Below are 13560 nucleotides of genomic sequence, written 5' to 3' on the forward strand. Positions count from 1 at the left end.
TTCGTTCCACGTCACTCAGATGACAACATTGGAAAACTGAACTTTGACCACGTGACATGATTAAAATACAAGAGTTTTATATTTTTGGGGATTTGAGCTGGCATTTTTCCCTTCCTGCATTGTTCGTGTTCTTTATGCTTCTGTACGTTGACTTACCAGTCTCGCTCAATCACTACCCATTGATAAGCGTGTGACGTTAGGGTCATTTCCAAGAAATTAAATTTCAAATCAGATCTCAAAATACCGGCCAAATGCCCACAATCCCGAACCATAAAACCAGCAGCGTTGGCTTCCCCACTCTACAAAGCCTCACAGACAGTCTATGTTGCAGACGTAAGCCCACAGATTCAAACTACTTTCCTGCCTTGGTCTTCCAAAACCCCTCCTCTTCCCCATAGATTTTCGTTTTCTGTTAACTCGCCTACCCACTTCGCCAACCTACAACATACGTCTTGGTTTGGCTTTATAAGAATTCTACTAACTGCAGGTTACACACTCAAACTTCTCCAGTTTTGTGATCCAACAAAGTGAAGAACTTGAACAGGAAAAATGTCACCAACAGCGGCAATGCTCTTCCTTTCTCCTCGGTCGAAGTTGTCATCACCTGCTCCACAAACTCCAAGTGGAACTAGTAACAGATCTTCTCCTGCTTCACAAGCAAACAAGTGGCAGCTTTCTGCTTTCCTCTTTCGCCAGCCCTTCCAGCAACAAGAGCTAGCAATGGAGCGCTATCATTCTCACTCCCAGCAGGATTCTCCTTCCACATCTTCATCGGCTTATCTGGATGTGGACGAACACTTTCGAGAGGTCTTTGAGATCTGCTGCTGGTCTTCCTAGCTACAGTAGATATATCAATCACATGATGCTTGTATAAATTTAGGGGTTTTTTTTCCTTTTTCCTTTTTCCTTTTTCCTTTTTCCTTTTGGTTATCTTCAGCTTCGTTTCATGTTTGATCTGTTCGTGAAGAATGAAACTGCATGTAATGACAGAGCAAGGTGGAGAGTGAAAATTGAAATAAATAAGACATTAACAATCACACCATGGTTTGCCTGCAATATATGATAAGCTAACGGATTCCTTTTTTTCTTCTTTTCGCATTCCTTTCTCTTACAAATCTTTGATGCACAGGAATCAATTATTTTACTAAAAGGATCCCAGTTATTGACTTGTCTTGAGCAAAATACTGTCCCATGAAACTACATTAAAGAAACATATGCTAATCAATTGATAATCCAACGAAACGAGTGAAAGATGCTTCAAGATCTCGCTCACCCAAAGGAACAAAATTCATGATGGGTTCAACGAAGAACAAGCAGCAGCAGCAGCAGCAGCAGCAGCAGCAGCAGCAGCAGCAGCAGCAGCAGCAGCATCGCTAAGCTCTGACCGTACAATAAATAAGGAAAGCCATTTACACGAGTGAGAGTTCACCGGAAGGAATCGATCTCTTGACCAGTTTAGCCCAAGCTTCATTTGTCTCAGTGATGACCTTAAGTGCATAATCCTGCTTGTGACAAAGCAAAAGACAAATCACAGATCAACGGATTAATAAAACCATATCAACCAGAAAATTATATGAGCGTGTAAACTGTGCATTTCAGAAGATTATATGACCGTGCAAACTGTGCAATTCAAATCCATCGTCATGCCCAACTTTCCTTTCTAGTTGTTTTCTTTTTTCTCAAGAGAGGTAGGAAGTGGACTTGTCAAAACGACCCACCATAAGAATTGAAAACAAAGTCCAACACATAGAAGCAAATGGGTGAAGTAGGAAGTAGTTTTCAGTCCCATGTCTCTCCCTCCTCAAAACAAGACGGAGTCCAGATCAGAAACCCACATGGGCATGGGTGGGGATCACCCAACTGTGTTGGACTCACTCCCTCTGGAGGGTTCAGACCTGCCTAGCAAATCTGAACTCTCTATCGCTCCAATGTACAAAGGCAAAACAACTGTAGACAAGGTACGTTACGCTTATGCCTTTGAAGCCACCAAGCACTTCACAACTTTGTCTTAGGTGTAACCAGTGTTTTGAGGAATCAGAACTCGGACGGTTATATCAAACTGAAATCCTGAAGTCCTGTTGTATACAATTTCTAGGTTCAGGCAGATTCAGCTGCCAATTCTGCTGCCTAGCTCTGGTTCAGGTTGATTCAGTGGCCAATTCTGCTGAAGCAGCTCCAAAATACAGTCAAGATTGACCACATTAAGCAGCATTGTTGCTCCTAACAAGGATTACCAGATCCCCCAATAATGGAATCCTAACACGGTTAACTACCCACCCAACCCTATCAGCAGAATCATTCTCCAGCCCTATTCCAGGTATTCTCAACCTTATTACAGTATCTTATTTATTAGAATCTCCTCAATCTCCTTCTCAATCTCCTTGGAGATCTTTCTTTCCCACCCTCCCTCAGAATCACCAAAATGTCATCCCCCATAATGCAATACTACAAAAGAATAGGTCAAGATAGGAGTGCACATTGTAATCAAAAACAGATGAGTGAAAGGAGTGCATTTACAAAGTGTGCAGCTCCACTAGGGCAGTTCAACTGGAAATATCCTAAAACATATTTACTTATTTCTTTTTAAAATGTATTCTCTTTATTTTCCTGATAACTCATTGCCCAAGCACAGAAAAACATTTTTTCAGTTTCTTAGGATAAGCTTACCCAGTACCCACTATCATGTTCTACCCTTTTCCAATCGAGGCTGCCCAACAATTGGAAACAGCAGGAAGCATATGATACCACTAAAGAAAATCAAATGAAACACTCCATCCGCCTGGTCTCATCCCTTGAACTTCACAAGATCCAGGTGGACAAATATAGGACACATAGAGGCATTTTCTTTTGGTGGGGATGGGGGTGAGGGGGATCAGTCAGTCCCTTCCTGGAGAAGCAATCAACTTTTGTAATTGCAAATTAACTTCCAAAAACCATGGAATTGAATAGTACTCCGTAAAGAGGTATTTAATGTGGCAAGGTAACAGAGGAATCTAAGTTTACCTTGTTTGCTGCCTTGTTACCAAGACCAAACTTGTTAGCAGGTTTGCCATCCGGGATCTTGTAGTCCCTGAACCAGTCCCTGATTGCTGTTAGAGTGCCCTGGGGATCATGAAACCAAGGATCTATCAGAAAAGAAATGCACAAGCTATGAACATACTGAGATTGATCTAGAGTACTTCACAAACTTCAAAAAAAGAAAAAAAGCCAAAGTCTGATCCCTCATTCAGCAAGCTCACATAGCAAACAAAAATCAACAGGTGTCAACAATATATTCCTAAGACTCCATTCCGTAGCATTCCCTTCTGCTTTATATATATATTCTTGGTAGTGAAAACAAATACACACATGCAGTCAAATGGATAATTTTAATCTTAAATTCTTAATGACAAATCTTCTGTCAAGACCTTGAGATTAATTTCCCTGCTTCATTACTCATGGAGCTAACTCACTGAAACTGAAAGTTTTTAGCAACATTTAGTATACATATAAATGGATCTAACAGATCTCTGAAGGCAAATAGAACCAGATGTTTGTGAAGTCCAATCTGCAACCTCTTTATTGCATGTTCTTCAGATTTGCTTCTTTTAGTCTTTTTTTTCTCCATAAGTCCAACTGTGTTTTTGTCTTAATTGAGAAGTCCCTTTGTCTGACAGATAAGGATATAATCAGAAAACTCAGACTAAATGGAACATGATCATGCTAACAAATGGTTCATTCCTTTCTGGCATATCAACAGACATAATTTTCACTACCCCAACTCTGTCAAGTTTAATCTTCCTGAACACAAAAACATTGGAGTATGCAGTAATATTCCTCATCCCCACCCCATTTCACTCACTAATATTTTCATCTATAAGGTTTGCTTCAAACTTAGCTAAATTAAGTTAAACGGGTTTCCAACTCCAACCACAAAATAGTTTCAAGAATTCTAACCAAGAAATGTGCATACAAATAAAAAAAAAATCTGGATGATAAAAATACAACTAATACTAATGTTGCTTGAACATATAGCTGATTTAATTTGCAATTTCAGCTGTGTTTCCTTATGGATGAATACTTTCTAATTCTGTCTGTTTGCTATTTATGTCAAATTAACCTGAAGAAAAATAGCAAACAGAAGATGAGATTGTGATCCTCTCTGCCTTGATGTTTTGTAATCTTAATAGAGAATGCCCATCACACTTGCTGTGCCAGCATGGCAGTATACAGATGCCATACCAATATTCACAAACAAATGGCATCCAAAACTTTGGCTGTTACCTTGTGATTTGTAATCCTATACTGTACAGTTTGACATGCTTTACATGACATTCTTTTATTTAATTTTGGAGAATCCAGAAAGCCATCAAGGATAAAGCTTTTCTTAAAGGTCAGCAGTACAATCTGTACTTTGTCTTTTGTAAGCATACATGAGCTTCGTCGTTCAGCTGTCTGTAAGTACATTAAATAGCGTGGAGTTGTGGACAAACCATCAACACACAATGAGATATGTTAACAAGTACTATCTAAGGGAGGGAACATAACCCTTGTGTAACATGCGGGTGCGCATGGGCTATGATCCACTGCCTTGACTCACATGTGAATCACATGTGTTTCCAATTATACATTTTCTAAAACTTTCATATTTTCTGCACTTTCTATCTTTAAGTAGCTTGACTAGAAAGCAATACTTAGGGAGATTAGTTTCCTTTTTTGTTATATTGAGTGTAACCAGATTTAGGAAGTATCCTAGATCTGGATTCTCTTCTATCAATAAAACAGCATGAGGGGGAAAGCATCCCAAACAACTCTCCTCCTCTTCTTCTTCACTTCTTCTACTCCACCTCTGGTTCTGCTCTTCCTTTGGCTCTGATTTCATAAAACTAACAAATACTAGTTGAGCTTTTTGTACATTAGTTGATCACCATTACTAAGGAATGTCTAACAAATGGAGAGCCAGTCATATGACAACAACAGGTATATGTAGACAAACCAATGAGCAGAAATTGCATTGTGCATACCGGGAAGTGTTTCTCAACATCATCAATATCATTCACAAGTGAAGCTTTTGGGTCATCTAGTGAGATCGCAACAATTTTCCAGTCAAGCTCCCCCTCGTCAATCATGGCTAGAGCAGCTAAAGGCTTAACCTTGAGAATCTCACCAATTTTTCCCTGACGTTCACCAATCTCAACAACATCAACTGAAAGTTGAAAAAGACAGATTAGAAATTTGTTCCATTTTTCATAAATGAAGAACTCATCATTTCTTATCAAAAGCAGCAGTGTGCACAAATTTGTATATAATTTAATTTCCTTGTCTGTACAGACAGGGAAACCTTTCCCAAGGGTTCAATTGGGGCAAAAGACAATAAGGATGAAAGGAGACAAAGTGCAGAACATAGACATACCAGGATCATTATCTCCTAGTGTCCCCTCAACTTCAGAGTTTGCAAATGATGGGTCCTCCCATGTTTGTGGAAACAATCCATAATTCCAGTTTATGTTGTAGCTGAGGAAAAAAGAGAAGTATATTGTGAATCAGATTTCAAAAGCATTTATTAAGAAAAATGAAATTGCACACTTCAAAAAAGATACCAGAAAGCACTGGAAATCAATGGTCTGGTCAATACAAATATACCAAATACCCATAAATCTAGCCAGGAAGTATAATTACTCAAATATGGCAAGACAGATATATACTTAACCCTGTGAATTCTGGGTCAGGTTTAAGTATTTATAGGAACAAGTCCTACATGACACAAAAATGCTGAGTAAATCTAGGCCTATGCTTGGATTATAATTGAATGTTCTGGAAGGTTTTGCCTTCCAATGTTGTTCAGTACCATAAGGAAAGACCTTCCTTAACTTTCCTTTTGGCGTCTCACTTATCCTGCAGAAAACAGTTTCTGGGAAATAATTTCCAACATAGTACTCAAGGTGCTTTTTCTTCCCTGTGAAACCCAAATGAACATTTTTTTCAGAGCAAATAGCTTTCCCTTCCCAATCTTCACAGTAAGCAACATGCAGAATAACAGACACTAGAATACACAATAATTAGTAAAAATAGATAAATAAATAACATGCATATTGTTACCCAAAAAATAACCTATTTATAAAATATTCATTCATTCATGGTGTCCACCTATATGGATGCATCTTGACTCGAGAAGTAAACAAGGGGAAAGAACAAAGAAGCTCATGATGCAGACGGAGAGGCAGAAGAGCCAGAAACCACACATGATAAAACTGTTTAGAAACAACCATCGCCTATCCATTCTTAAAGACAACAATTAACAAAGATAGTAAGGCAAGCACTAGGCATTCAATGATGATGAGGATTAACAAATAATATCCCATATGCAGGACAAACTATAGGTGCTCTTCATCAGCTGATGACCATATCTAGAATGTACCTTAAACCAAATATATAACTTCGTCAATTATGTGAAGCAGACAAAGCCAAATAAGAGCATCATGAATCAATAAGTGCTTACATCTATGCAACATCAACCACTACTTCTACCAATTTTTCTTTGTCCAAACACTACTTCTAATTGTTAATGAACAGGTATCCTTAGATCTATCCACAAGACAACTTATTGATGAATTTTGTAGGTGATAACCTTAAGTATTTTGACCAATCAATTTTTTTTTTGTAAATAGAAGGGGATCCGTCGATGGTTTAAACTTACGGATAGAAACGAAGTTTTCCTTTCTTTGTGTCCTGCTTTATTGGAGTGTATGGTTCATCAGTAGCAACCTCCATCTTTGCACTTGTTTCTTTTGGTATTTCAACAATAAAATTAAAACCTCCATCACCCAATTGCAATGGTATGTCATGCCAAGGGGAAACCTGCACAATATTAAAAATCTCCATATTTTAGTATGTGCAAACTCGAAACAAACGCCATATGTCAAAGTGCCAAAATCAAGGTAACATCTAACTCAGCTACGAGCTGAATGCCTCATAATCTATAAGTGTGACTAAACACTAAGCACCCAATCCTTTTTCCAAAAAAAATGTAGAGAAAAAGGGAGATCGGTAAATTGTCCTCTTTAAAAAGGACGACCTGAGAACCAGAGGGTGGAGCTCTGACCCCCCCCCCCCCCACCCCAAATAACAACACCGCTCAAAGAGAGTGGGGGGTTGGGAAGAACAAGCCATCCCTTGTCATGTTGATAAGTGAAGCGCATTTTTATCAAGACCATAAAGTATCATCACCCTATGATGAGTGGCTGGGGATGGAATTTCTCCAACCCCACATACATAGTCCTTTGTCTATCCTTTCCTTGAAATGCACCACTGGATATTTTAGGTCGACCAAATAATATGTTGAAAGTTCCACTTAAAGATACTGATTGAACCACAAGTATTTAAAGGAAGGAAGGAAGAAAGAAAAGAAAAAACCCAAAGCCCTCTATTACTAGCCAGATCCCGTGCGGCACCAACTAGGTATATACTCCTTAGATAAATCTTCCCTCACACCTTCCTTGTCTTTCCCAGCACCTTCCTAATACGACCAGAGGGGACAGGGTTAGATGAGGATACGGGTGGAGAGAAGTTATGGAGGATCAGATCATCAGTATTGTCATAACGGGTAACTGAAAGAGAGAACCGCAGCGGTTAGAATAACACAGCACCATCGCAGTTGGAACAGGATCGAGAACTTCAGGTCGATCAACCCATTAGAGAAATCAAATAATTAAAAAAGAATCGCGGCACAATTTTTGACGCTCTAATTGCATAAAACTATTTCAGCTCATTTCCAGACCTTCGTCAATAATTGAATTCAAAGAATTCGCTCCATTTAACTCCATATAAATAGCTCTACCAAAAAATATAACCAAATCCAGCATTGGCAAAAAAGTGAACAAAACAGAATTCATGGCGGATTCCATTCATAAGTTGAAATATGGGCCGTTAATTAAAAGAACAAATGAATACCTTTTTGCCAGAATTGTCGACAAAGAAGACTCTGTAATCAAAGGTTTCAGGTTGTCCTTCTTCTTTGATCTGGAACTGGGGAGTGTAAAGAGCTTTGCAAGTGAAGAGCCTCTTTGGTTGTCGTCTGCTGAGATTGAGACTGAGATTGAGATTGCAAGGTGTACTACTCCTTAACGAATAGGTTTGCTTGAGGAGGAAACGAGTGGTGGTGTTGCTTTGATGAAGCGCTCCTCCTGCCGTAGCTATTACTCTGGTGGCCGCCATTGCTGCGCTGGAAAATCTGTTTTTGTTATCGACCACAAAACCTCGCCTTGACAATCTCTGCTAAGTCCAGAGAGCAGGGAGCGGAGTGTGACTATGGTGGCGGGTCGCTATTTGATGGAGCCAAATGGAAGATTCTTCATGTGAAGTACCGTTCGATCGGAATCCTATCATATTTAAACCAACGGTTTACGGTCGGATCAATTCGGTATATACCGTCGATGTCAATATAATATTCAAATCCACTAGTATAAGGGGCCCGCAAGTTAAGAAAAATATAAAATAAATGAGCCCAGCATGCAATTTGCTAATCAGCCTGGCTGCCGCTCTCAGGTTCTAACTATCATTTTCTATTTGAGACAATTGCATCGGCACTCCAAAATAAAGACTTTAAAACATTAACATCCTACTTTTTATTTGAAAAATCATTAGTCATATTCTATTAGAATCGTTAGTTATATAATTGCAAAGACTATTATAGGCTTCCAAAAATTCTTATTCTCATTTACCAAATAATAATAAAAGAAAAAATAGATAAAGAGGTTATTTGATGAAGACATTATTATTGGATTTTTTTTTCTGATATTTTGGTAATTAAAAAAAAAAAAAAACAATGGGTTAACTGTTTTACTAATAAAATGGAGTTATGCTTTTAATGATTTGGGGTGTCTGCAATTTTTTAAACAAAAAGTAAGGTGTTAGTGCTTTAAAGCCTCTATTATGGGGTGTCAATGCTTTAAAACCTCTATTTTGGGGGTGCCAGTACAATTTGCTCTTTTTATTTTATGAGGAGTGGCCCACTTAGGGATGGAGTGGATGACAAAAAGAGCTCTTCTCCACACACGGATGTAGTGTACCCAACTTTTCCCTCTCACATGCGTGCAAGAAATCCAAATCCATGGATGATATGGTCCATGGTTCCATGCCAATAATATTTCTCTATTTATATATAAATAGGGTAAGGGTGTCAGATTCGGTACGGTATACAGTATATATGGTACATATTTATATATATATATATATATGGGTTACGGGTATTGAATTTGAAAGTTACCTCAAACCATAATCTGAAAACTTCAACCATAACCGTTATACGGTACGATATGAAACCGGTATAAAATCGGTATGAAAAAACGGCACAATTCGGTATGAAAATCAATATAAAGCCTACTCTCTTTCCTACACCTAAAATAAAATGAAGATACAAAAAAATAATTGAAAGATTAAACGTATATTATAGAAGTCAAAGCCAAGACATCATTCCAAAATCAGGATGAATCACAATTGGGGATAAGGATAATCCATTCATCAATGGGTACAAAACAAGAGAGCTGAAACAATTTTTTTTATATAAGTTTAAGCACTCGAAGGTGTTTTTAAGAACAAAATTCTAGTTTTCCTATTGCAGCAAAATATATTAAAATGTTAGAATCATCTGATGGAAGGAATGTTTCATCTAGTAGATGACTTACTTTTGAGACCATAGAAATGAAGTTTGCAATGCAATTTCTTACAAGTAACCCAGCCTCTGCAGTAAACAGCAAAGCTAGCGGAGTTCTGTGTTCTACACAGGCAACCTAATTAAGTGCAGAGATAAGAGATATTGCAGCAGAGGTGGTATTGCCTATGAAGGATGAGTGATGGTACAACTACAAATTGACATGGGAAAAATACAATTTGGTACTAATTGAGCTTTATCTTGAGAACCGAATGTTGTTAATGAAAGTTCAAATCAAGATGAATTGGAATTAAGTTTGTCTAAAATTACATATATGCAAATAGGAGGACTAAAAAACAAATGACAGACCTTATAGTCAAGAGGTGAGTCCCAGATTACTATAGCACTATCATCTGGTGACCAACTAGCTAGGAGGGCCCAGTCAGTTACGGTTACGGCTGAATGGTCGAACCATGTTTAGGAACAATTTGTTAGACGCAACTGGAAATCCGATGTGGTAGTATGTGGCGACTATCGGGACTCCACCTTGCATATGCAATCCCAGCAGCACCTTCATCTATTTTGCAAGTCCATTCAGACTGGGTTAATGACTATGCCTATATCATTGGTCTCTTGTAGAGACCACAGAGTATATACTCTGAATCAAGAGCCCATTCAACATAGCTTATCTTATCCAAGCATGAAAACAATTGCACCCGTATCTAAGCAAGTCAAAGAAGAAACGTCTCTGCCGGATTCTTGACTGCCGGAAATTGTCCCCAGAAGTATGTGCTCATGCAATAGGGAACGAACGCTTGCCACTGAGAACTGTTGTACAAGTCCTGTTCTACGAACAGGAAAGAGGTGGCAAACCAATTGCTCTAAAACCATTGCAAGCAGAGAAGATTCGTGGAGTGGGGAATACACAATCTATTGCTCAAGTTGATAATCACGGGAAGTCGAAATCGGGGACTGCTGAACAACTTGGTGGGGTTGAGACTGCAGGACAGACCGCAATTTCAATTGTAGAAAGAGTTCATCAAAGAACGCTGAAATCAGGTTTAAGGCAGCAGTCGGATTCACAAAGAAAGGATGAGATGGGGAACCTCAGGAAAGCCATAAGTCCAAACATTGTGGAAAGAATCCATCAAAGAACAGTGAAATCAGATGGAAAACGGCAACTGGATTTAGAAAGGAAAGTGGAAATTCACACGATAAGGGAGATTAGAGAGCACGGTATATCAAGAAGCCTGTCAGAGGCCAAGAACTCCAGAGGGAGAAGTAGATCAGCCAGCCATAAAAGAGTTTAGAGACAAAGTTATAGAGAATGAGGAAAAGAACGAACGAGTCTCTGTTCCCTATGTCTGTGACTCTGTTCTTTGATTCTTCGAAGTGACGGAGTGAAGTGTGAGATGAGTTTAGGGTTTAAAGGGTTAAGAATTTTACGTATACGGTATAATATTCGGTACAGAAAACGGTAAAAGGTAATCGGTTTAACCGTACGGTAAACAGTATTTATGTATTTACCGACTGTATGACACCGTATACCTAAACTGTACAATTACCAAAATTCTGTACGGTTTAACGGTTTTTTAACCAAATTGACACCCTTAATATAGGGGGAGTGGTAAAATTTTTACTATTTGTAACCTCTTATTTTTTTTAGTCAACAACTAAAAGGCAACTCCATTAAGTAAAACAACTTAAGCTTGAAAACCTGGGCAACAATAAGAAAATCAACCAAAAAAAGAGATGGGACATTCCACTATGATCTAGAAAATGAGACACGGCTCCCTTGGGCTAAAAAATTAGCAAAAACATTATTATACCTAAGAATAAATTAAAGTGCACATAAGGAAAGTCATTAATAATCCTACAAATCTCAAAAACCAAAATTTGACTCATCCAATCAAGCGATGAGTTGAGTCCTTGAAGAGCAAGGGATTACGAAAAGAAATTAACAGTGAAGAAATCATTGAAACAAAATTTCCTAGCCTCTTATGGTCTTATTATAGTCTTAGAAAGTGATTACCAAGAAAAATATAGCCTTATGAAAGTAGGTACTTTTGTTTTTCCTTTTTCTTTTTTTAATTAAAAAACAGGGCGTCGATGATGTAAATATTGGGGATGGCCTCACGGCACGTGAAGGGCGGGTTCCGTAGATTATATAAAAGTAAATAGGGGAAGACTCAAGGCCTTCGGTTTACACCCCCCCCCCCCCCCCCCCCCCCCCCCCCCCCCCCCCCCCCCCCCCCCCCCCCCCCCCCCCCCCCAACCCCCCGGCCCCCCCCAAAAAAAACCTTTTTAAAAAAAAATAAAAAAAAAATTTTTCCACACCCCCCCCCCCCCCCCCTTTGTGTGCGCCCCCCCCCCCCCCCCCCCCCCCGGGGGACCGGATTCTTCCACTAGTTGGGGTTGTCACTGAAGAAGCTCATTCCCCATGATCCACATCATCTGCAGTCACAAGGATGTGGAATTAAACTAATCTTCCATTTAAATTTGAAATTTTGTATAATCTAACTGTGGAGTTTTCTAGTCGACATGCCATCCTTCGATTGGCTAAAGAATGGTCGACACATCTATTTTTTTGGGTCAAGTCGACACATCTCCAGCTATAGATGATTTGAATCCTATGCCCGGTGCCCCAGCCTTAATTGGGCCTTCAGTCAAAAGAAGTCCGAAATCCAAGCTGTTGATTCAATGGGCCTTTATTACGTGCGTGAAGGTCCAGGTCCAATTTCAGTGGGGTTCAAAAATCTATGGGCCTCGCATGGGCATTAGAAGATACTCAACCCATGACCTTAATCTCGCAAAATTATCTCCGGCAAAGCTGCGGCGTTCCCACTTCATAAAAAAAAAAGACAACTTGGGAAAATGAAAGCTTTATTTATTTAAATGAAATCTCTTAGAAATCTTACACATTAAAGAGTCGAACGAGTAAAACCCAAACTAAAAAATGGGTGGGGAAAAACAGTACACTAATCTTGCGAATATGGAGACCGCGAATTTAGCAAGTGCATCAGCTACAAATTTGGCTTCATGAGAGATGTAAGAGAATGAACATTCAGTAAATGACGCTATTAGCTTTTAAATATCGAAAATAAGGTGTGAAATTTTCAAACTTCCATTAGATTCCGATGTATAAGGAAAAATATAAATGCCATAGTACAATATTGAAATTTTTTGCCTAACAATTTAACATCTGCCTCATAAATGGGACAGATAGGAGTACCATTCGTGTGGCTGTCTAGATAGTGGCTTGTCGGCAAAAGTCCAAAATCAGAAGAGCTGTTAAGGTTGGGTCTGCGGGACCCACGAAGCAGGCAAGCAGTTGCCACGAATCTGTTTTCTCCCGCGCTGTCAACGAACGAGTCTCCCGTTGATCATGCGCAACGGTTGTCTTATCCTTCCTTTCCCGCGTAATGCTGGTGGATCTAATAAATAAGGGCCATGGCCCATGGGCCCCCTAATTCTAGCTGTAATTTTCCTTTAATTTCTACTGAAGCATTATACTGACGGAAATACCCTCTGTAATTTCATTATTTACCTTTAGGGTCAGTATCCGATAGGGATCTTTGGAAGGTTGTGGTTGCGCATTTTTCAAGTGAATGGACACCACGTATTACATTGTTCTTCCATTAAATTATTCAAAAATCTCCGAAATCTTAATTTGGTATTGATCTAATCCGATTCTGGTACATTATTTTTTTTTGGCCAAAAAATAAATAATTAATTAATTAATTATTTAACTATAATACAGATTATGATAAACCTAACAGATGATTATTTTATTAACTCATAATGGCGTTAGATTGTACTGAAACCTAACAAATGATTTAACTATAATACAGATTATGCTAAATCTAAACGGAAACAATTAAAAATATGTACCCCATCATTATCTTTAGCCATTCGTGTTGCCACGTTTACTC

At 38.8% G+C, this 13560-nt stretch overlaps 1 protein-coding gene across 1 annotated transcript; it reads right to left on the reverse strand.

Moving 5' to 3' along the window:
• Positions 1 to 907: 907 nt before the first annotated feature.
• Positions 908 to 8284, reverse strand: PPA6 (pyrophosphorylase 6). Its single transcript, XM_089151955.1, has 7 exons — positions 7930 to 8284; positions 6677 to 6837; positions 5393 to 5493; positions 5004 to 5185; positions 3004 to 3102; positions 1352 to 1502; positions 908 to 1312 (listed from the first exon to the last, which is right to left on the reverse strand). Exons 1-6 carry the CDS (start codon positions 8191 to 8193, stop codon positions 1410 to 1412), a joined length of 900 nt encoding a protein of 299 aa, XP_089008081.1. The 5' UTR covers positions 8194 to 8284; the 3' UTR covers positions 908 to 1312; positions 1352 to 1409.
• Between the last annotated feature and the right edge of the window lie 5276 nt (positions 8285 to 13560).

Source organism: Hakea prostrata, chromosome 4, assembly GCF_041222555.1.
Source record: "Hakea prostrata isolate BN-2017 chromosome 4, UWA_Hpros_2, whole genome shotgun sequence".
Lineage (NCBI taxonomy): Eukaryota > Viridiplantae > Streptophyta > Magnoliopsida > Proteales > Proteaceae > Hakea > Hakea prostrata.

Coding starts and splice junctions, on each gene's coding strand:
- PPA6 (XM_089151955.1), bottom strand. CDS start 8,193: ATGGCGGCCACCAGAGTAATAGCTACGGCAGGAGGAGCGCTTCATCAA. Junction 5,494..6,676: donor GGAAAACTTCGTTTCTATCC/GTAAGTTTAAAC, acceptor TTTTTTCCTCAG/CTACAACATAAACTGGAATT. Junction 1,503..3,003: donor GTAACAAGGCAGCAAACAAG/GTAAACTTAGAT, acceptor TGTCACAAGCAG/GATTATGCACTTAAGGTCAT.